This window comes from Salvelinus namaycush, chromosome 7, assembly GCF_016432855.1.
Source record: "Salvelinus namaycush isolate Seneca chromosome 7, SaNama_1.0, whole genome shotgun sequence".
Taxonomy (NCBI): Eukaryota; Metazoa; Chordata; class Actinopteri; order Salmoniformes; family Salmonidae; genus Salvelinus; species Salvelinus namaycush.
The window spans coordinates 50,922,295-50,946,385 of record NC_052313.1 but is presented as its reverse complement, the minus strand read 5'-3'; the positions used below and the strand labels follow the sequence as shown (position 1 = coordinate 50,946,385).

At 48.0% G+C, this 24,091-nt stretch overlaps 1 protein-coding gene across 1 annotated transcript; it reads left to right on the top strand.

Annotated features, from left to right (window-relative positions):
• LOC120051385 (sorting nexin-4-like) lies at nt 1–21,416 on the top strand. The gene is made up of 14 exons (XM_038998225.1): nt 1–87; nt 787–911; nt 1,054–1,192; nt 1,383–1,532; nt 1,667–1,714; nt 2,732–2,787; nt 3,121–3,193; nt 3,351–3,412; nt 19,013–19,078; nt 19,356–19,445; nt 19,701–19,800; nt 20,527–20,672; nt 20,846–20,960; nt 21,327–21,416. Exons 1-14 carry the CDS (start codon nt 1–3, stop codon nt 21,372–21,374), a joined length of 1,305 nt encoding a protein of 434 aa, XP_038854153.1. The 3' UTR covers nt 21,375–21,416.
• The last annotated feature ends 2,675 nt before the right edge of the window (nt 21,417–24,091 follow it).

Here is a 24,091-nt window from a genome sequence, read left to right as displayed (position 1 = left end):
ATGGCGGATGCTGGAAATAAAGAGTCAGCGCCGATTGGAGGAGATGAATTTACTAACACAGAGTTGGAGAATAACAAGAATAACACGGTAGTAACGCAATCATTTCTAGGTTTTGTCTGTGTTTGTAAATTGTCTCTTTGCGAACGAACTATTGTCCTTTGTCCACGGCAAAGGACTGGATGGATGCATACAGAATAGAACATCCTGGTTCGACCATACAGATGTAGCCGTCGGGACATCAGGCAGGCCACGCGATACATTGTAACTACGCGCTGCTGTTGGCTACAATATAACCTTGTTTGTAACAATACTGCACACACTATGAGTGTTTTGAAGATTGAAAGACCTATCTATCCAAAATAAAACCAGATCTGATCTGTGCTACGTGGCCAGAAGCTGTTCGGCACGTTATTGGTCCACTCGCAGCATCCAGCGAATGACGTCACGGTATTATGACACATGGACGTCTATAGACACGTATGTGTTTATTACTAGAACATTTCCAAATAGGTCCAATAATTGGCAAAGGATAGGAACAATCTAAATCTATTGATATTCTGTTCTATTCATATTCAGTCCTCTAGAGCAGGGTTTCTCAAACTTGGTCCTGCCCCCCATCCAACCAATTCATCATCAATATTTGATTATTTGAATCAGCTGTTAGAGCTAGGGCAAAAACCAAAACGTGCACCCTCGTGGGGCCCCAGGACCAAGTTTGGGAAACACTGCTCTAACTCTCTATTCACTAATCACTGCCTATTTCTCCCATGCACTCTGTTTGTACAGATGGTGGAGGAAGGATCCACTCTGCTGCGGAGAATGGAGATCAGTGTGGCCGAGGCAGAGAAAAGAACTGGGAAAAATACAGTGAACATGCAAGAGATATTCACAGTATACCTCATAGAAACTCGGTGAGAGAGTGGGACCTGTTGAAAAATGAAGCATATGCAAAAAATAGCCTTGCTCCCAAATTAAAACATGTTCTCGGTACAATGACGCTCTTGAACCTGGATTTTTCTGATCTGATCTAGATGTTGATGTTTCTTCTTTCAGACCCATAGATGCAATAACAGAAGGCCATAACCCAGCCCCAGACTCTCTCTGGAGGAGATACAGTGAATTTGAGATTCTCCGGAACTATTTGTTAGTCACCTATCCGTTTATCGTGGTGCCGCCTTTGCCAGAGAAGAGGGTGAGCTAAATTCAAACCTGATGGCCACATCTATACCTAGTAGTCCCAAGCACCACACTGCAGTGTTTGGGCCTTAATACCCACAGAATTTAATAGAATAGAACACTTTTTATTTATTTTATTTTATATATAATATTCAATAAATGTTATTATATATCTTTGTGTAATAACCCTTGTCTGATTTCTACAGGCAGAGTTTGTTTGGCACAAGCTGTCTGCAGACAACATGGACCCAGACTTTGTAGAGAGGCGCAGGATTGGTCTGGAGAACTTCCTACTTCGCGTGGCCTCCCATTCGGTTCTGTCCAATGACAAAATCCTATACCACTTCCTGACTGAGGTACGATAGCCTATCAGCTCACTCCATCACGTTGACGTTGTATTGGAATGTGTTGGAGAGATTCAACATACATTTGTATTTATTTATTTGTACTCTACTTTTTTAACTTTTCATTTCCTCTCCTCCTCTCCCAGGAACACAGGTGGAAGGAGGTGGTGTATGAGACAGGGTTCCAAGCCAAGGTACCTCAGAGGCATTTTTTACTTCATGAATGTCTATCGTTTCTACCACTTATTTAAGGGGTTGTGTCCTTGAGCTGTTCCCGTCTATTGATGTTCTGTATTACATCATGTTCTGTTTGGACCCCAGGAAGAGTAGCTGCTGGATGAGCAACCGCTAATGGAGATCCTAAAAAAATAAAAACCGTATTGAATCTATTTTGATCCATCCAGTGGTACATCCAGTGGTACATCCAGTGGTACACCTAGTGGTACATCCAGTGGTACACCTAGTGGTACATCCAGTGGTACACCTAGTGGTACATCCAGTGGTACACCTAGTGGTACACCTAGTGGTACATCCAGTGGTACACCTAGTGGTACATCCAGTGGTACACCTAGTGGTACACCTAGTGGTACATCCAGTGGTACATCCAGTGGTACACCTAGTGGTACATCCAGTGGTACACCTAGTGGTACACCTAGTGGTACACCTAGTGGTACATCCAGTGGTACACCTAGTGGTACATCCAGTGGTACATCCAGTGGTACACCTAGTGGTACATCCAGTGGTACACCTAGTGGTACATCCAGTGGTACACCTAGTGGTACACCTAGTGGTACATCCAGTGGTACATCCGGTGGTACATCCAGTGGTACATCCAGTGGTACATCCGGTGGTACATCCAGTGGTACACCTAGTGGTACATCCAGTGGTACACCTAGTGGTACACCTAGTGGTACATCCAGTGGTACACCTAGTGGTACACCTAGTGGTACATCCAGTGGTACACCTAGTGGTACACCTAGTGGTACATCCAGTGGTACATCCAGTGGTACATCCGGTGGTACATCCAGTGGTACATCCAGTGGTACATCCGGTGGTACATCCAGTGGTACACCTAGTGGTACATCCAGTGGTACATCCAGTGGTACACCTAGTGGTACATCCAGTGGTACATCCAGTGGTACATCCAGTGGTACACATTGGTTGTGTTTGGTTTATAATTGCATTCTAATTAAATTGTGTGTTTTTTCTAGGCAGACTCCAGGATTAAAGCTCTGAGCGCAACTTTCAGGGTGAAGAACCCTGACAAGTAAATCAATCTTTCCCATTTAAAACCAAGAGTTGTCAGACACCTAGTGGCATTATACATGTATTACATACATTTTACTTAAAGTTGAGTTAAGTTAAAGAGGTGTAAAGTTAGTCGTGTTAATTTGAAGCCGTGTTAAGTTGAAGTCGAGTAAAGTTGAATTTGTGTAAAGAAGAAATGGTGTTAAGTTGTATAAAGTTAAATTTGTGGAAGTCGGGTAAAGTCGTGTACATTTGAAGTCGTGTACATTTGAAGTCGTGTACATTTGAAGTTGTGTAAAGGTGAAGTTGTGTAAAGGTATGTTAAGGTTGCCATTTGTCTTCCTCTATCTAGGCGGTTCACAGAGATGAAACACTACAGCGATGAGCTTCAGTCTCTCACCTCCCAGCTGCTCAGAGTCAGAGCAGTAAGTCATATAATAATATACGATTTATTAGATGCTTTAGATCCACAGTCACTCTGCTCCTCTCATTAGTCTAAAGTTATATCGTTGGAACAACATCTCCTTTTATTTAGCGCTCACCTCTTGTTATACATTTAACAAGTCACGTTTCATTCTCCAGAGAGTAGCAGACAGGGTCTACGGCGTATACAAAGTCCATGGGAACTACGGAAGAGTGTTCAGGTAAGAGTACTAGTCAGCAGGTAGCCAGTGGTTAAGAGTGTTGGGCCAGCAACCGAGCCGAGTAGGTGAAAAATCTGTCGATGTGCCCTTGAGCAAGGCACTTAACACTAACAATAAAACATGTTGTATTTGGATATTGAAGAAAGACTGATATGATATTGTTGTGGGATTCTCTGACTGATCTGACTGTTTGTGTGTCAGTGAGTGGAGTGCCTTAGAGAAGGAGATGGGAGACAGTCTGTCTGTTTGTGTGTCAGTGAGTGGAATGCCTTAGAGAAGGAGATGGGAGACGGTCTAACTGATCTGACTGTTTGTGTGACAGTGAGTGGAGTGCCTTAGAGAAGGAGATGGGAGACGGTCTAACTGATCTGACTGTTTGTGTGTCAGTGAGTGGAGTGCCTTAGAGAAGGAGATGGGAGACGGTCTAACTGTTTGTGTGTCAGTGAGTGGAGTGCCTTAGAGAAGGAGATGGGAGACGGTCTGACTGTTTGTGTGTCAGTGAGTGGAGTGCCTTAGAGAAGGAGATGGGAGACAGTCTGTCTGTTTGTGTGTCAGTGAGTGGAGTGCCTTAGAGAAGGAGATGGGAGACGGTCTGACTGTTTGTGTGTCAGTGAGTGGAGTGCCTTAGAGAAGGAGATGGGAGACGGTCTGACTGATCTGACTGTTTGTGTGACAGTGAGTGGAGTGCCTTAGAGAAGGAGATGGGAGACGGTCTAACTGATCTGACTGTTTGTGTGACAGTGAGTGGAGTGCCTTAGAGAAGGAGATGGGAGACGGTCTGACTGATCTGACTGTTTGTGTGGCAGTGAGTGGAGTGCCTTAGAGAAGGAGATGGGAGACGGTCTGACTGTTTGTGTGACAGTGAGTGGAGTGCCTTAGAGAAGGAGATGGGAGACGGTCTAACTGATCTGACTGTTTGTGTGACAGTGAGTGGAGTGCCTTAGAGAAGGAGATGGGAGACGGTCTGACTGTTTGTGTGTCAGTGAGTGGAGTGCCTTAGAGAAGGAGATGGGAGACGGTCTGACTGATCTGACTGTTTGTGTGTCAGTGAGTGGAGTGCCTTAGAGAAGGAGATGGGAGACGGTCTGACTGATCTGACTGTTTGTGTGTCAGTGAGTGGAGTGCCTTAGAGAAGGAGATGGGAGACGGTCTGACTGTTTGTGTGTCAGTGAGTGGAGTGCCTTAGAGAAGGAGATGGGAGACGGTCTAACTGATCTGACTGTTTGTGTGTCAGTGAGTGGAGTGCCTTAGAGAAGGAGATGGGAGACGGTCTAACTGTTTGTGTGTCAGTGAGTGGAGTGCCTTAGAGAAGGAGATGGGAGACGGTCTAACTGATCTGACTGTTTGTGTGTCAGTGAGTGGAGTGCCTTAGAGAAGGAGATGGGAGACGGTCTAACTGATCTGACTGTTTGTGTGTCAGTGAGTGGAGTGCCTTAGAGAAGGAGATGGGAGACGGTCTAACTGATCTGACTGTTTGTGTGGCAGTGAGTGGAGTGCCTTAGAGAAGGAGATGGGAGACGGTCTAACTGATCTGACTGTTTGTGTGACAGTGAGTGGAGTGCCTTAGAGAAGGAGATGGGAGACGGTCTGACTGATCTGACTGTTTGTGTGGCAGTGAGTGGAGTGCCTTAGAGAAGGAGATGGGAGACGGTCTGACTGTTTGTGTGACAGTGAGTGGAGTGCCTTAGAGAAGGAGATGGGAGACGGTCTGACTGTTTGTGTGGCAGTGAGTGGAGTGCCTTAGAGAAGGAGATGGGAGACGGTCTGACTGTTTGTGTGACAGTGAGTGGAGTGCCTTAGAGAAGGAGATGGGAGACGGTCTGACTGATCTGACTGTTTGTGTGACAGTGAGTGGAGTGCATTAGAGAAGGAGATGGGAGACGGTCTGACTGATCTGACTGTTTGTGTGGCAGTGAGTGGAGTGCCTTAGAGAAGGAGATGGGAGACGGTCTGACTGTTTGTGTGACAGTGAGTGGAGTGCCTTAGAGAAGGAGATGGGAGACGGTCTGACTGATCTGACTGTTTGTGTGACAGTGAGTGGAGTGCATTAGAGAAGGAGATGGGAGACGGTCTGACTGATCTGACTGTTTGTGTGTCAGTGAGTGGAGTGCCTTAGAGAAGGAGATGGGAGACGGTCTGACTGTTTGTGTGTCAGTGAGTGGAGTGCCTTAGAGAAGGAGATGGGAGACTATCTGACTGTTTGTGTGTCAGTGAGTGGAGTGCCTTAGAGAAGGAGATGGGAGACGGTCTAACTGATCTGACTGTTTGTGTGGCAGTGAGTGGAGTGCCTTAGAGAAAGAGATGGGAGACGGTCTAACTGATCTGACTGTTTGTGTGGCAGTGAGTGGAGTGCCTTAGAGAAGGAGATGGGAGACGGTCTGACTGTTTGTGTGGCAGTGAGTGGAGTGCCTTAGAGAAGGAGATGGGAGACGGTCTAACTGATCTGACTGTTTGTGTGTCAGTGAGTGGAGTGCCTTAGAGAAGGAGATGGGAGACGGTCTGACTGATCTGACTGTTTGTGTGACAGTGAGTGGAGTGCCTTAGAGAAGGAGATGGGAGACGGTCTAACTGATCTGACTGTTTGTGTGACAGTGAGTGGAGTGCCTTAGAGAAGGAGATGGGAGACGGTCTGACTGATCTGACTGTTTGTGTGGCAGTGAGTGGAGTGCCTTAGAGAAGGAGATGGGAGACGGTCTGACTGTTTGTGTGACAGTGAGTGGAGTGCCTTAGAGAAGGAGATGGGAGACGGTCTAACTGATCTGACTGTTTGTGTGACAGTGAGTGGAGTGCCTTAGAGAAGGAGATGGGAGACGGTCTGACTGTTTGTGTGGCAGTGAGTGGAGTGCCTTAGAGAAGGAGATGGGAGACGGTCTGACTGATCTGACTGTTTGTGTGTCAGTGAGTGGAGTGCCTTAGAGAAGGAGATGGGAGACGGTCTGACTGATCTGACTGTTTGTGTGTCAGTGAGTGGAGTGCCTTAGAGAAGGAGATGGGAGACGGTCTGACTGTTTGTGTGTCAGTGAGTGGAGTGCCTTAGAGAAGGAGATGGGAGACGGTCTAACTGATCTGACTGTTTGTGTGTCAGTGAGTGGAGTGCCTTAGAGAAGGAGATGGGAGACGGTCTAACTGATCTGACTGTTTGTGTGTCAGTGAGTGGAGTGCCTTAGAGAAGGAGATGGGAGACGGTCTAACTGATCTGACTGTTTGTGTGTCAGTGAGTGGAGTGCCTTAGAGAAGGAGATGGGAGACGGTCTAACTGATCTGACTGTTTGTGTGGCAGTGAGTGGAGTGCCTTAGAGAAGGAGATGGGAGACGGTCTAACTGATCTGACTGTTTGTGTGACAGTGAGTGGAGTGCCTTAGAGAAGGAGATGGGAGACGGTCTGACTGATCTGACTGTTTGTGTGGCAGTGAGTGGAGTGCCTTAGAGAAGGAGATGGGAGACGGTCTGTCTGTTTGTGTGTCAGTGAGTGGAGTGCCTTAGAGAAGGAGATGGGAGACGGTCTGACTGTTTGTGTGGCAGTGAGTGGAGTGCCTTAGAGAAGGAGATGGGAGACGGTCTGACTGTTTGTGTGACAGTGAGTGGAGTGCCTTAGAGAAGGAGATGGGAGACGGTCTGACTGATCTGACTGTTTGTGTGACAGTGAGTGGAGTGCATTAGAGAAGGAGATGGGAGACGGTCTGACTGATCTGACTGTTTGTGTGGCAGTGAGTGGAGTGCCTTAGAGAAGGAGATGGGAGACGGTCTGACTGTTTGTGTGACAGTGAGTGGAGTGCCTTAGAGAAGGAGATGGGAGACGGTCTGACTGATCTGACTGTTTGTGTGACAGTGAGTGGAGTGCATTAGAGAAGGAGATGGGAGACGGTCTGACTGATCTGACTGTTTGTGTGTCAGTGAGTGGAGTGCCTTAGAGAAGGAGATGGGAGACGGTCTAACTGATCTGACTGTTTGTGTGTCAGTGAGTGGAGTGCCTTAGAGAAGGAGATGGGAGACGGTCTGACTGATCTGACTGTTTGTGTGGCAGTGAGTGGAGTGCCTTAGAGAAGGAGATGGGAGACGGTCTGACTGTTTGTGTGACAGTGAGTGGAGTGCCTTAGAGAAGGAGATGGGAGACGGTCTGACTGTTTGTGTGACAGTGAGTGGAGTGCCTTAGAGAAGGAGATGGGAGACGGTCTGACTGATCTGACTGTTTGTGTGACAGTGAGTGGAGTGCCTTAGAGAAGGAGATGGGAGACAGTCTGTCTGTTTGTGTGTCAGTGAGTGGAATGCCTTAGAGAAGGAGATGGGAGACGGTCTAACTGATCTGACTGTTTGTGTGACAGTGAGTGGAGTGCCTTAGAGAAGGAGATGGGAGACGGTGTAACTGATCTGACTGTTTGTGTGTCAGTGAGTGGAGTGCCTTAGAGAAGGAGATGGGAGACGGTCTAACTGTTTGTGTGTCAGTGAGTGGAGTGCCTTAGAGAAGGAGATGGGAGACGGTCTGACTGTTTGTGTGTCAGTGAGTGGAGTGCCTTAGAGAAGGAGATGGGAGACAGTCTGTCTGTTTGTGTGTCAGTGAGTGGAGTGCCTTAGAGAAGGAGATGGGAGACGGTCTGACTGTTTGTGTGTCAGTGAGTGGAGTGCCTTAGAGAAGGAGATGGGAGACGGTCTGACTGATCTGACTGTTTGTGTGACAGTGAGTGGAGTGCCTTAGAGAAGGAGATGGGAGACGGTCTAACTGATCTGACTGTTTGTGTGACAGTGAGTGGAGTGCCTTAGAGAAGGAGATGGGAGACGGTCTGACTGATCTGACTGTTTGTGTGGCAGTGAGTGGAGTGCCTTAGAGAAGGAGATGGGAGACGGTCTGACTGTTTGTGTGACAGTGAGTGGAGTGCCTTAGAGAAGGAGATGGGAGACGGTCTAACTGATCTGACTGTTTGTGTGACAGTGAGTGGAGTGCCTTAGAGAAGGAGATGGGAGACGGTCTGACTGTTTGTGTGTCAGTGAGTGGAGTGCCTTAGAGAAGGAGATGGGAGACGGTCTGACTGATCTGACTGTTTGTGTGTCAGTGAGTGGAGTGCCTTAGAGAAGGAGATGGGAGACGGTCTGACTGATCTGACTGTTTGTGTGTCAGTGAGTGGAGTGCCTTAGAGAAGGAGATGGGAGACGGTCTGACTGTTTGTGTGTCAGTGAGTGGAGTGCCTTAGAGAAGGAGATGGGAGACGGTCTAACTGATCTGACTGTTTGTGTGTCAGTGAGTGGAGTGCCTTAGAGAAGGAGATGGGAGACGGTCTAACTGTTTGTGTGTCAGTGAGTGGAGTGCCTTAGAGAAGGAGATGGGAGACGGTCTAACTGATCTGACTGTTTGTGTGTCAGTGAGTGGAGTGCCTTAGAGAAGGAGATGGGAGACGGTCTAACTGATCTGACTGTTTGTGTGTCAGTGAGTGGAGTGCCTTAGAGAAGGAGATGGGAGACGGTCTAACTGATCTGACTGTTTGTGTGGCAGTGAGTGGAGTGCCTTAGAGAAGGAGATGGGAGACGGTCTAACTGATCTGACTGTTTGTGTGACAGTGAGTGGAGTGCCTTAGAGAAGGAGATGGGAGACGGTCTGACTGATCTGACTGTTTGTGTGGCAGTGAGTGGAGTGCCTTAGAGAAGGAGATGGGAGACGGTCTGACTGTTTGTGTGACAGTGAGTGGAGTGCCTTAGAGAAGGAGATGGGAGACGGTCTGACTGTTTGTGTGGCAGTGAGTGGAGTGCCTTAGAGAAGGAGATGGGAGACGGTCTGACTGTTTGTGTGACAGTGAGTGGAGTGCCTTAGAGAAGGAGATGGGAGACGGTCTGACTGATCTGACTGTTTGTGTGACAGTGAGTGGAGTGCATTAGAGAAGGAGATGGGAGACGGTCTGACTGATCTGACTGTTTGTGTGGCAGTGAGTGGAGTGCCTTAGAGAAGGAGATGGGAGACGGTCTGACTGTTTGTGTGACAGTGAGTGGAGTGCCTTAGAGAAGGAGATGGGAGACGGTCTGACTGATCTGACTGTTTGTGTGACAGTGAGTGGAGTGCATTAGAGAAGGAGATGGGAGACGGTCTGACTGATCTGACTGTTTGTGTGTCAGTGAGTGGAGTGCCTTAGAGAAGGAGATGGGAGACGGTCTGACTGTTTGTGTGTCAGTGAGTGGAGTTCCTTAGAGAAGGAGATGGGAGACGGTCTAACTGATCTGACTGTTTGTGTGGCAGTGAGTGGAGTGCCTTAGAGAAAGAGATGGGAGACGGTCTAACTGATCTGACTGTTTGTGTGGCAGTGAGTGGAGTGCCTTAGAGAAGGAGATGGGAGACGGTCTGACTGTTTGTGTGGCAGTGAGTGGAGTGCCTTAGAGAAGGAGATGGGAGACGGTCTAACTGATCTGACTGTTTGTGTGTCAGTGAGTGGAGTGCCTTAGAGAAGGAGATGGGAGACGGTCTGACTGATCTGACTGTTTGTGTGACAGTGAGTGGAGTGCCTTAGAGAAGGAGATGGGAGACGGTCTAACTGATCTGACTGTTTGTGTGACAGTGAGTGGAGTGCCTTAGAGAAGGAGATGGGAGACGGTCTGACTGATCTGACTGTTTGTGTGGCAGTGAGTGGAGTGCCTTAGAGAAGGAGATGGGAGACGGTCTGACTGTTTGTGTGACAGTGAGTGGAGTGCCTTAGAGAAGGAGATGGGAGACGGTCTAACTGATCTGACTGTTTGTGTGACAGTGAGTGGAGTGCCTTAGAGAAGGAGATGGGAGACGGTCTGACTGTTTGTGTGGCAGTGAGTGGAGTGCCTTAGAGAAGGAGATGGGAGACGGTCTGACTGATCTGACTGTTTGTGTGTCAGTGAGTGGAGTGCCTTAGAGAAGGAGATGGGAGACGGTCTGACTGATCTGACTGTTTGTGTGTCAGTGAGTGGAGTGCCTTAGAGAAGGAGATGGGAGACGGTCTGACTGATCTGACTGTTTGTGTGGCAGTGAGTGGAGTGCCTTAGAGAAGGAGATGGGAGACGGTCTAACTGATCTGACTGTTTGTGTGACAGTGAGTGGAGTGCCTTAGAGAAGGAGATGGGAGACGGTCTGACTGATCTGACTGTTTGTGTGGCAGTGAGTGGAGTGCCTTAGAGAAGGAGATGGGAGACGGTCTGTCTGTTTGTGTGACAGTGAGTGGAGTGCCTTAGAGAAGGAGATGGGAGACGGTCTGACTGATCTGACTGTTTGTGTGGCAGTGAGTGGAGTGCCTTAGAGAAGGAGATGGGAGACGGTCTGTACTGTTTGTGTGTACAGTGAGTGGAGTGCCTTAGAGAAGGAGATGGGAGACGGTCTGACTGATCTGACTGTTGTGTGCAGTGAGTGGAGTGCCTTAGAGAAGGAGATGGGAGACGGTCTGACTGTTTGTGTGACAGTGAGTGGAGTGCCTTAGAGAAGGAGATGGGAGACGGTCTGACTGTTTGTGTGACAGTGAGTGGAGTGCCTTAGAGAAGGAGATGGGAGACGGTCTGACTGATCTGACTGTTTGTGTGACAGTGAGTGGAGTGCCTTAGAGAAGGAGATGGGAGACGGTCTGACTGATCTGACTGTTTGTGTGACAGTGAGTGGAGTGCCTTAGAGAAGGAGATGGGAGACGGTCTGACTGATCTGACTGTTTGTGTGACAGTGAGTGGAGTGCCTTAGAGAAGGAGATGGGAGACGGTCTGACTGATCTGACTGTTTGTGTGTCAGTGAGTGGAGTGCCTTAGAGAAGGAGATGGGAGACGGTCTAACTGATCTGACTGTTTGTGTGTCAGTGAGTGGAGTGCCTTAGAGAAGGAGATGGGAGACGGTCTGACTGATCTGACTGTTTGTGTGGCAGTGAGTGGAGTGCCTTAGAGAAGGAGATGGGAGACGGTCTGACTGTTTGTGTGACAGTGAGTGGAGTGCCTTAGAGAAGGAGATGGGAGACGGTCTGACTGTTTTGTGTGGCAGTGAGTGGAGTGCCTTAGAGAAGGAGATGGGAGACGGTCTGACTGTTTGTGTGACAGTGAGTGGAGTGCCTTAGAGAAGGAGATGGGAGACGGTCTGACTGATCTGACTGTTTGTGTGACAGTGAGTGGAGTGCCTTAGAGAAGGAGATGGGAGACGGTCTGACTGATCTGACTGTTTGTGTGACAGTGAGTGGAGTGCCTTAGAGAAGGAGATGGGAGACGGTCTGACTGTTTGTGTGACAGTGAGTGGAGTGCCTTAGAGAAGGAGATGGGAGACGGTACTGATCTGACTGTTTGTGTGACAGTGAGTGGAGTGCCTTAGAGAAGGAGATGGGAGACGGTCTGACTGATCTGACTGTTTGTGTGACAGTGAGTGGAGTGCCTTAGAGAAGGAGATGGGAGACGGTCTGACTGATCTGACTGTTTGTGTGACAGTGAGTGGAGTGCCTTAGAGAAGGAGATGGGAGACGGTCTGACTGATCTGACTGTTTGTGTGTCAGTGAGTGGAGTGCCTTAGAGAAGGAGATGGGAGACGGTCTGACTGATCTGACTGTTTGTGTGGCAGTGAGTGGAGTGCCTTAGAGAAGGAGATGGGAGACGGTCTGACTGATCTGACTGTTTGTGTGACAGTGAGTGGAGTGCCTTAGAGAAGGAGATGGGAGACGGTCTGACTGATCTGACTGTTTGTGTGACAGTGAGTGGAGTGCCTTAGAGAAGGAGATGGGAGACGGTCTAACTGATCTGACTGTTTGTGTGACAGTGAGTGGAGTGCCTTAGAGAAGGAGATGGGAGACTATCTGACTGTTTGTGTGTCAGTGAGTGGAGTGCCTTAGAGAAGGAGATGGGAGACGGTCTAACTGTTTGTGTGTCAGTGAGTGGAGTGCCTTAGAGAAGGAGATGGGAGACGGTCTGACTGATCTGACTGTTTGTGTGACAGTGAGTGGAGTGCCTTAGAGAAGGAGATGGGAGACGGTCTGACTGATCTGACTGTTTGTGTGGCAGTGAGTGGAGTGCCTTAGAGAAGGAGATGGGAGACGGTCTGACTGTTTGTGTGACAGTGAGTGGAGTGCATTAGAGAAGGAGATGGGAGACGGTCTGACTGATCTGACTGTTTGTGTGACAGTGAGTGGAGTGCCTTAGAGAAGGAGATGGGAGACGGTCTAACTGATCTGACTGTTTGTGTGACAGTGAGTGGAGTGCCTTAGAGAAGGAGATGGGAGACGGTCTGACTGATCTGACTGTTTGTGTGGCAGTGAGTGGAGTGCCTTAGAGAAGGAGATGGGAGACGGTCTAACTGATCTGACTGTTTGTGTGTCAGTGAGTGGAGTGCCTTAGAGAAGGAGATGGGAGACGGTCTAACTGATCTGACTGTTTGTGTGTCAGTGAGTGGAGTGCCTTAGAGAAGGAGATGGGAGACGGTCTAACTGATCTGACTGTTTGTGTGTCAGTGAGTGGAGTGCCTTAGAGAAGGAGATGGGAGATGGTCTGACTGATCTGACTGTTTGTGTGGCAGTGAGTGGAGTGCCTTAGAGAAGGAGATGGGAGACGGTCTGACTGTTTGTGTGACAGTGAGTGGAGTGCCTTAGAGAAGGAGATGGGAGACGGTCTGACTGTTTGTGTGGCAGTGAGTGGAGTGCCTTAGAGAAGGAGATGGGAGACGGTCTGACTGTTTGTGTGACAGTGAGTGGAGTGCCTTAGAGAAGGAGATGGGAGACGGTCTGACTGATCTGACTGTTTGTGTGACAGTGAGTGGAGTGCCTTAGAGAAGGAGATGGGAGACGGTCTGACTGATCTGACTGTTTGTGTGACAGTGAGTGGAGTGCCTTAGAGAAGGAGATGGGAGACGGTCTGACTGTTTGTGTGACAGTGAGTGGAGTGCCTTAGAGAAGCAGATGGGAGACGGTCTGACTGTTTGTGTGACAGTGAGTGGAGTGCCTTAGAGAAGGAGATGGGAGACGGTCTGACTGATCTGACTGTTTGTGTGACAGTGAGTGGAGTGCCTTAGAGAAGGAGATGGGAGACGGTCTGACTGTTTGTGTGACAGTGAGTGGAGTGCCTTAGAGAAGGAGATGGGAGACGGTCTGACTGATCTGACTGTTTGTGTGTCAGTGAGTGGAGTGCCTTAGAGAAGGAGATGGGAGACGGTCTGACTGATCTGACTGTTTGTGTGGCAGTGAGTGGAGTGCCTTAGAGAAGGAGATGGGAGACGGTCTGACTGATCTGACTGTTTGTGTGACAGTGAGTGGAGTGCCTTAGAGAAGGAGATGGGAGACGGTCTGACTGATCTGACTGTTTGTGTGACAGTGAGTGGAGTGCCTTAGAGAAGGAGATGGGAGACGGTCTGACTGATCTGACTGTTTGTGTGGCAGTGAGTGGAGTGCATTAGAGAAGGAGATGGGAGACGGTCTAACTGATCTGACTGTTTGTGTGACAGTGAGTGGAGTGCCTTAGAGAAGGAGATGGGAGACGGTCTAACTGTTTGTGTGTCAGTGAGTGGAGTGCATTAGAGAAGGAGATGGGAGACGGTCTGACTGATCTGACTGTTTGTGTGACAGTGAGTGGAGTGCCTTAGAGAAGGAGATGGGAGACGGTCTGACTGATCTGACTGTTTGTGTGGCAGTGAGTGGAGTGCCTTAGAGAAGGAGATGGGAGACGGTCTGACTGTTTGTGTGACAGTGAGTGGAGTGCATTAGAGAAGGAGATGGGAGACGGTCTGACTGATCTGACTGTTTGTGTGACAGTGAGTGGAGTGCCTTAGAGAAGGAGATGGGAGACGGTCTAACTGATCTGACTGTTTGTGTGACAGTGAGTGGAGTGCCTTAGAGAAGGAGATGGGAGACGGTCTGACTGATCTGACTGTTTGTGTGGCAGTGAGTGGAGTGCCTTAGAGAAGGAGATGGGAGACGGTCTGACTGATCTGACTGTTTGTGTGGCAGTGAGTGGAGTGCATTAGAGAAGGAGATGGGAGACGGTCTGACTGATCTGACTGTTTGTGTGACAGTGAGTGGAGTGCCTTAGAGAAGGAGATGGGAGACGGTCTGACTGTTTGTGTGTCAGTGAGTGGAGTGCCTTAGAGAAGGAGATGGGAGACGGTCTGACTGTTTGTGTGACAGTGAGTGGAGTGCCTTAGAGAAGGAGATGGGAGACGGTCTAACTGATCTGACTGTTTGTGTGACAGTGAGTGGAGTGCATTAGAGAAGGAGATGGGAGACGGTCTGACTGATCTGACTGTTTGTGTGACAGTGAGTGGAGTGCCTTAGAGAAGGAGATGGGAGACGGTCTGACTGTTTGTGTGTCAGTGAGTGGAGTGCCTTAGAGAAGGAGATGGGAGACGGTCTAACTGATCTGACTGTTTGTGTGTCAGTGAGTGGAGTGCCTTAGAGAAGGAGATGGGAGACGGTCTGACTGATCTGACTGTTTGTGTGTCAGTGAGTGGAGTGCCTTAGAGAAGGAGATGGGAGACGGTCTAACTGATCTGACTGTTTGTGTGACAGTGAGTGGAGTGCCTTAGAGAAGGAGATGGGAGACGGTCTGACTGATCTGACTGTTTGTGTGACAGTGAGTGGAGTGCCTTAGAGAAGGAGATGGGAGACGGTCTGACTGTTTGTGTGACAGTGAGTGGAGTGCCTTAGAGAAGGAGATGGGAGACGGTCTGACTGATCTGACTGTTTGTGTGACAGTGAGTGGAGTGCCTTAGAGAAGGAGATGGGAGACGGTCTGACTGATCTGACTGTTTGTGTGACAGTGAGTGGAGTGCCTTAGAGAAGGAGATGGGAGACGGTCTGACTGTTTGTGTGACAGTGAGTGGAGTGCCTTAGAGAAGGAGATGGGAGACGGTCTGACTGATCTGACTGTTTGTGTGACAGTGAGTGGAGTGCCTTAGAGAAGGAGATGGGAGACGGTCTGACTGATCTGACTGTTTGTGTGACAGTGAGTGGAGTGCCTTAGAGAAGGAGATGGGAGACGGTCTAACTGATCTGACTGTTTGTGTGTCAGTGAGTGGAGTGCCTTAGAGAAGGAGATGGGAGACGGTCTGACTGTTTGTGTGTCAGTGAGTGGAGTGCCTTAGAGAAGGAGATGGGAGACGGTCTGACTGTTTGTGTGACAGTGAGTGGAGTGCCTTAGAGAAGGAGATGGGAGACGGTCTGTCTGTTTGTGTGTCAGTGAGTGGAGTGCCTTAGAGAAGGAGATGGGAGACGGTCTGACTGTTTGTGTGTCAGTGAGTGGAGTGCCTTAGAGAAGGAGATGGGAGACGGTCTGACTGTTTGTGTGTCAGTGAGTGGAGTGCCTTAGAGAAGGAGATGGGAGACGGTCTGACTGTTTGTGTGACAGTGAGTGGAGTGCCTTAGAGAAGGAGATGGGAGACTTTCTGACTGTTTGTGTGACAGTGAGTGGAGTGCCTTAGAGAAGGAGATGGGAGACGGTCTGACTGTTTGTGTGTCAGTGAGTGGAGTGCCTTAGAGAAGGAGATGGGAGACGGTCTAACTGATCTGACTGTTTGTGTGTCAGTGAGTGGAGTGCCTTAGAGAAGGAGATGGGAGACGGTCTAACTGATCTGACTGTTTGTGTGTCAGTGAGTGGAGTGCCTTAGAGAAGGAGATGGGAGACGGTCTAACTGATCTGACTGTTTGTGTGTCAGTGAGTGGAGTGCCTTAGAGAAGGAGATGGGAGACGGTCTAACTGATCTGACTGTTTGTGTGTCAGTGAGTGGAGTGCCTTAGAGAAGGAGATGGGAGACGGTCTGACTGATCTGACTGTTTGTGTGTCAGTGAGTGGAGTGCCTTAGAGAAGGAGATGGGAGACGGTCTGACTGTTTGTGTGACAGTGAGTGGAGCGCCTTAGAGAAGGAGATGGGAGACGGTCTGACTGATCTGACTGTTTGTGTGTCAGTGAGTGGAGTGCATTAGAGAAGGAGATGGGAGACGGTCTGACTGATCTGACTGTTTGTGTGTCAGTGAGTGGAGTGCCTTAGAGAAGGAGATGGGAGACGGTCTGACTGATCTGACTGTTTGTGTGTCAGTGAGTGGAGTGCCTTAGAGAAGGAGATGGGAGACGGTCTAACTGATCTGACTGTTTGTGTGACAGTGAGTGGAGTGCCTTAGAGAAGGAGATGGGAGACGGTCTAACTGATCTGACTGTTTGTGTGTCAGTGAGTGGAGTGCCTTAGAGAAGGAGATGGGAGACGGTCTGACTGTTTGTGTGACAGTGAGTGGAGTGCCTTAGAGAAGGAGATGGGAGACGGTCTAACTGATCTGACTGTTTGTGTGTCAGTGAGTGGAGTGCCTTAGAGAAGGAGATGGGAGACGGTCTAACTGATCTGACTGTTTGTGTGTCAGTGAGTGGAGTGCCTTAGAGAAGGAGATGGGAGACGGTCTGACTGTTTGTGTGACAGTGAGTGGAGTGCCTTAGAGAAGGAGATGGGAGACGGTCTAACTGATCTGACTGTTTGTGTGTCAGTGAGTGGAGTGCCTTAGAGAAGGAGATGGGAGACGGTCTAACTGATCTGACTGTTTGTGTGTCAGTGAGTGGAGTGCCTTAGAGAAGGAGATGGGAGACGGTCTAACTGATCTGACTGTTTGTGTGTCAGTGAGTGGAGTGCCTTAGAGAAGGAGATGGGAGACGGTCTGACTGTTTGTGTGACAGTGAGTGGAGTGCCTTAGAGAAGGAGATGGGAGACGGTCTGACTGATCTAACTGTTTGTGTGACAGTGAGTGGAGTGCCTTAGAGAAGGAGATGGGAGACGGTCTAACTGATCTGACTGTTTGTGTGTCAGTGAGTGGAGTGCCTTAGAGAAGGAGATGGGAGACGGTCTAACTGATCTGACTGTTTGTGTGTCAGTGAGTGGAGTGCCTTAGAGAAGGAGATGGGAGACGGTCTAACTGATCTGACTGTTTGTGTGTCAGTGAGTGGAGTGCCTTAGAGAAGGAGATGGGAGACGGTCTAACTGATCTGACTGTTTGTGTGTCAGTGAGTGGAGTGCCTTAGAGAAGGAGATGGGAGACGGTCTAACTGATCTGACTGTTTGTGTGTCAGTGAGTGGAGTGCCTTAGAGAAGGAGATGGGAGACGGTCTAACTGATCTGACTGTTTGTGTGTCAGTGAGTGGAGTGCCTTAGAGAAGGAGATGGGAGACGGTCTAACTGATCTGACTGTTTGTGTGTCAGTGAGTGGAGTGCCTTAGAGAAGGAGATGGGAGACGGTCTGACTGATCTGACTGTTTGTGTGTACAGTGAGTGGAGCGCCTTAGAGAAGGAGATGGGAGACGGTCTGACTGATCTGACTGTTTGTGTGTCAGTGAGTGGAGTGCATTAGAGAAGGAGATGGGAGACGGTCTGACTGATCTGACTGTTTGTGTGTCAGTGAGTGGAGTGCCTTAGAGAAGGAGATGGGAGACGGTCTGACTGATCTGACTGTTTGTGTGTCAGTGAGTGGAGTGCCTTAGAGAAGGAGATGGGAGACGGTCTAACTGATCTGACTGTTTGTGTGTCAGTGAGTGGAGTGCCTTAGAGAAGGAGATGGGAGACGGTCTAACTGATCTGACTGTTTGTGTGTCAGTGAGTGGAGTGCCTTAGAGAAGGAGATGGGAGACGGTCTGACTGTTTGTGTGACAGTGAGTGGAGTGCCTTAGAGAAGGAGATGGGAGACGGTCTAACTGATCTGACTGTTTGTGTGTCAGTGAGTGGAGTGCCTTAGAGAAGGAGATGGGAGACGGTCTAACTGATCTGACTGTTTGTGTGTCAGTGAGTGGAGTGCCTTAGAGAAGGAGATGGGAGACGGTCTAACTGATCTGACTGTTTGTGTGTCAGTGAGTGGAGTGCCTTAGAGAAGGAGATGGGAGACGGTCTAACTGATCTGACTGTTTGTGTGTCAGTGAGTGGAGTGCCTTAGAGAAGGAGATGGGAGACGGTCTAACTGATCTGACTGTTTGTGTGTCAGTGAGTGGAGTGCCTTAGAGAAGGAGATGGGAGACGGTCTAACTGATCTGACTGTTTGTGTGTCAGTGAGTGGAGTGCCTTAGAGAAGGAGATGGGAGACGGTCTAACTGATCTGACTGTTTGTGTGTCAGTGAGTGGAGTGCCTTAGAGAAGGAGATGGGAGACGGTCTGACTGATCTGACTGTTTGTGTGTCAGTGAGTGGAGTGCCTTAGAGAAGGAGATGGGAGACGGTCTGACTGTTTGTGTGACAGTGAGTGGAGCGCCTTAGAGAAGGAGATGGGAGACGGTCTGACTGATCTGACTGTTTGTGTGTCAGTGAGTGGAGTGCATTAGAGAAGGAGATGGGAGACGGTCTGACTGATCTGACTGTTTGTGTGTCAGTGAGTGGAGTGCCTTAGAGAAGGAGATGGGAGACGGTCTGACTGATCTGACTGTTTGTGTGTCAGTGAGTGGAGTGCCTTAGAGAAGGAGATGGGAGACGGTCTAACTGATCTGACTGTTTGTGTGACAGTGAGTGGAGTGCCTTAGAGAAGGAGATGGGAGACGGTCTGACTGATCTGACTGTTTGTGTGACAGTGAGTGGAGTGCCTTAGAGAAGGAGATGGGAGACGGTCTGACTGATCTGACTGTTTGTGTGACAGTGAGTGGAGTGCCTTAGAGAAGGAGATGGGAGACGGTCTGACTGATCTGACTGTTTGTGTGACAGTGAGTGGAGTGCCTTAGAGAAGGAGATGGGAGACGGTCTACAGAGTGCTGGACACCATATGGATGCGTGAGTACTCTCCATCCGCCAACAGCTGTTTTATCTAACCTGTGCTGCTGAGCCTGCTATTCTAATGTAGATTGCACACAACCTGCAATTTAGGAACCACAATGGAAAATAGGGAACACAATGGAAATAATTATATATTTTTTAACTGGCAAATAAAATCAGCCTGGTATTCTAATGCAGAGTGCACACATCAAGCAATTTAGGAACTACAATGAAAATAAGTATATATTTGTTTAACTGGCTAATAAAATCAATCAATCTGTCATTTTGTCCACAGCTATGCTGCGTCAGTAGATGATATCTTGGAGGAAGAGGAGCGCTACGCAGACCAACTGAAGGAATACCTTTTCTATGCCGAAGCCTTAAGGTTGGTCCTATTGCACATTATGGCTAATCAATCAATGAATCAACTAACCAATGAATCATATTTTGTGAAGGGATTCCAGAACCCTGTCCCCTTAGTCAGGTAAAGAGGGTAATGCACCAAGTAGAAGGTTCTGACAGTGTAAAAATATCTCCTCTAAACGGGCCTGCTACAACTTGTGTCCCAGGAAGTAATGCTGTATGATGTTGTGACATTGTATGGGCCTCCTGTAAAGCTGCTGCTGTCTGTTTCCTACAGGGCTGTGTGTAGGAAACACGAGCTGACCCAGTATGAGCTGGAGACGGCCTCCTCAGACCTCATCTCCAAGAAGCAGCAACGGGAGGAGCTGGCCACTGGGGTATTCAATTCAATACAACTTTATCGATACCCTCAGGGACAATGAAGAAAGCCGTAGGTTTAGGCGAAGGTCTAGTTTATCTACTGTTTGTATCCTGTTATAGGAAAACTAGAGGACTCCAACTGAGATGGTGATCTCTTGTAAGAGGCAAGCTCTTGTCTTTCCAATATTAGTACAGTATAGGTCTCAAGAGCATTGGCAAGGCCCAAGAGGTCTTGTTTGTCAAGTCCTCTCAGAATCTTTGACTACATGTATTTTTCAAACCCTTCTATATAAGGACATGTAAAGCCCTAGCCTGGTCCCATCTTTGACTTCATGTCTTCTTCAAACCCCTCTATATAAGGACATGTCCCAGACTCTACTGTAGTCCCAGACTCTACTGTAGTCCCAGACTCTACTGTAGTCCCAGGCTCTACTGTAGTCCCAGGCTCTACTGTAGTCCCAGGCTCTACTGTAGTCCCAGACTCTACTGTAGCCAACTCTTCTATTGCATGCCATGCATGTTTGTCATGACAACAAACACAGAGAGGCCGAAGCATCAACAGACTGGACCAACAGCAGGCCTGTGGTGAATTCCATTTCAATTCAGAAAGTAAATCAAATTCCAATTCCACATTTTCCTCATTGAAAAGCATAGGAGAGAATCTGGCATTTCAGTGTACTTCTTGAATTGACAAGACCACCAGGCTAGTAATGCCCCTCCATTCTCTGTCTGTCCGTCCTCAGATGGTACGGACGTTCTCCTTCAAAGGAATGACCAACAAGCTGTTTGGTCAGGAGACACCAGAGCAGAGGGAGGCTAAACTCAGCCTACTAGAGGAGCAGATCGTCCAGGGAGAGGAGACGGTCACAGAGAAAACAGTGGAGTGCGAGTGAGTCCCTCATGTTAAACCATGCAGAAATACCTAGATAGATAGATGGATAGACCACATGCTGAAAACAACTCATTGATAAAGTATGTAATATAGTGTGTGTGTGTGTGTGTGTGTGTGTGTGTGTGTGTGTGTGTGTGTGTGTGTGTGTGTGTGTGTGTGTGTGTGTGCAGGGAGTACGTGAAGGGTGCGTGGGTGGACATGCAGCGCTTCAAGGAGCAGAAGGACAGGGATCTGAGGGAGGCTTTGATTGGCTACGCCGTCATGCAGATCAGCATGTGTAAGAAGGTGTGTCACACTCAGGTGGAAGTCTGGAAATGCTCCTATATCTATGAGGGTTATTTTCATTGGGCATCAAACGGACAAAAACTGACTCAAAGACAGAGGGACTACCTGGACTTGTCCAATAAGAAACTGTAATTTTCGTGTTGCTTTAAATACCACTCTCAGAGTTGTGTTCATTAGGCACCAAACTGAAGAACACGGACTGAAAGAGAGAGGGACTACCTGGACTTGTCCAATGAGAGACTTTTGTTTCAAAACGCGTTGCAACGGTGTGCCCTACTGAACACAACCCGCTTGTTATAAAGTCAAAGGCCAATGTTGTTAGGACCTAGTTCAATTTCTGTGTTTTATGTTCTCCTCTCTGTATAGGGCATTCAAGTGTGGACCAATGCTAAGGAATGTTTCCACAAGATGTAAGGTGGTCGGGCCGTGGGTCAGCGACGACGTCTATGGTACGAGTGCACAACAACTTCACCTTTTGACCTTCACATGGAAACAGAACCACTGTTGTCACGGCAACAAGCCCCAGCTGGCATAAAGTTACAGGGCTGCGTCTCAATACTCAGTCCAATACTGGCTGCGCTCCAGATAAAGTGGGGAGGTAAGGAAGCCTTTCAAGACATGAGATGCAGTCCAGGACTATATTTTATAATGAGATATAAGGCACAAACATATCCCCTTGTGTTGATTTATTAAGAGAACGTGTGTAGTATCAGCAGGATAAAGGTTGTTTATTAAGAGAACGTGTGTAGTATCAGCAGGATAAAGGTTGTTTATTAAGAGAACGTGTGTAGTATCAGCAGGATAAAGGTTGTTTATTAAGAGAACGTGTGTAGTATCAGCAGGATAAAGGTTGTTTATTACGAGAACGTGTGTAGTATCAGCAGGATTAAGGTTGTTTATTAAGAGAACGTGTGTAGTATCAGCAGGATAAAGGGTTGTTTATTAAGAGAACGTGTGTAGTATCAGCAGGATTAAGGTTTGTTTATTAAGAGAACGTGTGTAGTATCAGCAGGATAAAGGGTTGTTTAGGAAGAGAACGTGTGTAGTATCAGCAGGATAAAGGTTGTTTATTAAGAGAACGTGTGTAGTATCAGCAGGATAAAGGGTTGTTTAGTAAGAGAACGTGTGTAGTATCAGCAGGATAAAGGTTGTTTATTAAGAGAACGTGTGTAGTATCAGCAGGATAAAGGTTGTTTATTAAGAGAACGTGTGTAGTATCAGCAGGATAAAGGTTGTTTATTAAGAGAACGTGTGTAGTATCAGCAGGATAAAGGTTGTTTATTAAGAGAACGTGTGTAGTATCAGCAGGATAAAGGTTGTTTATTAAGAGAACGTGTGTAGTATCAGCAGGATAAAGGTTGTTTATTAAGAGAACGTGTGTAGTATCAGCAGGATAAAGGTTGTTTATTAAGAGAACGTGTGTAGTATCAGCAGGATAAAGGTTGTTTATTAAGAGAACGTGTGTAGTATCAGCAGGATAAAGGTTGTTTATTAAGAGAACGTGTGTAGTATCAGCAGGATAAAGGTTTGTTTATTAAGAGAACGTGTGTAGTATCAGCAGGATAAAGTTTGTTTATTAAGAGAACGTGTGTAGTATCAGCAGGATAAAGGTTGTTTATTAAGAGAACGTGTGTAGTATCAGCAGGATAAAGGTTTGTTTATTAAGAGAACGTGTGTAGTATCAGCAGGATAAAGGTTGTTTATTAAGAGAACGTGTGTAGTATCAGCAGGATAAAGGTTGTTTATTAAGAGAACGTGTGTAGTATCAGCAGGATAAAGGTTGTTTATTAAGAGAACGTGTGTAGTATCAGCAGGATAAAGGTTTGTTTATTAAGAGAACGTGTGTAGTATCAGCAGGATAAAGGTTGTTTATTAAGAGAACGTGTGTAGTATCAGCAGGATAAAGGTTGTTTATTAAGAGAACGTGTGTAGTATCAGCAGGATAAAGGTTGTATGGTGAGAGTGTAGCACGTGGGGGATAAAGGTTGTATTGTGAGAGTGTAGCACGTGGGGGATAAAGGTTGTATGGTGAGAGTGTAGCACATGGGGGATAAAGGTTGTATGGTGAGAGTGTAGCACGTGGGGGATAAAGGTTGTTATGGTGAGAGTGTAGCACTTGGGGGATAAAGGTTGTATGGTGAGAGTGTAGCACATGGGGGATAAAGGTTGTATGGTGAGAGTGTAGCACATGGGGGATAAAGGTTGTATGGTGAGAGTGTAGCACATGGGGGATAAAGGTTGTATGGTGAGAGTGTAGCACATGGGGGATAAAGGTTGTATGGTGAGAGTGTAGCACATGGGGGATAAAGGTTGTATGGTGAGAGTGTAGCACGTGGGGGATAAAGGTTGTATGGTGAGAGTGTAGCACTTGGGGGATAAAGGTTGTATGGTGAGAGTGTAGCACATGGGGGATAAAGGTTGTATGGTGAGAGTGTAGCACATGGGGGATAAAGGTTGTATGGTGAGAGTGTAGCACATGGGGGATAAAGGTTGTATGGTGAGAGTGTAGCACATGGGGGATAAAGGTTGTATGGTGAGAGTGTAGCACGTGGGGGATAAAGGTTGTATGGTGAGAGTGTAGCACGTGGGGGATAAAGGTTGTATGGTGAGAGTGTAGCACGTGGGGGATAAAGGTTGTATGGTGAGAGTGTAGCACGTGGGGGATAAAGGTTGTATGGTGAGAGTGTAGCACGTGGGGGATAAAGGTTGTATGGTGAGAGTGTAGCACGTGGGGGATAAAGGTTGTATGGTGAGAGTGTAGCACGTGGGGGATAAAGGTTGTATGGTGAGAGTGTAGCACGTGGGGGATAAAGGTTGTATGGTGAGAGTGTAGCACGTGGGGGATAAAGGTTGTATGGTGAGAGTGTAGCACGTGGGGGACGTGGGAAACTTACTCCTCAGCCTGAAGTGTCACCACTTGTGTAGCCGAATTGTCAACGCTTCAATGGCGCCGACTGGTAAGACGCTTCGGGACGGCGGTCACGTGTGCTAGCGAAGCAGATGTCCTGGGTTGGAGCATCCGTGTGAGCCGATCAGGAGGAAGCGGTACTCGCTAAGCAAGCAGCATGACGTCAGTTATCAGTATGCTGCTGTTACCTTGGTTTACCTCTGAACTGAACTGGAAAAGAAAC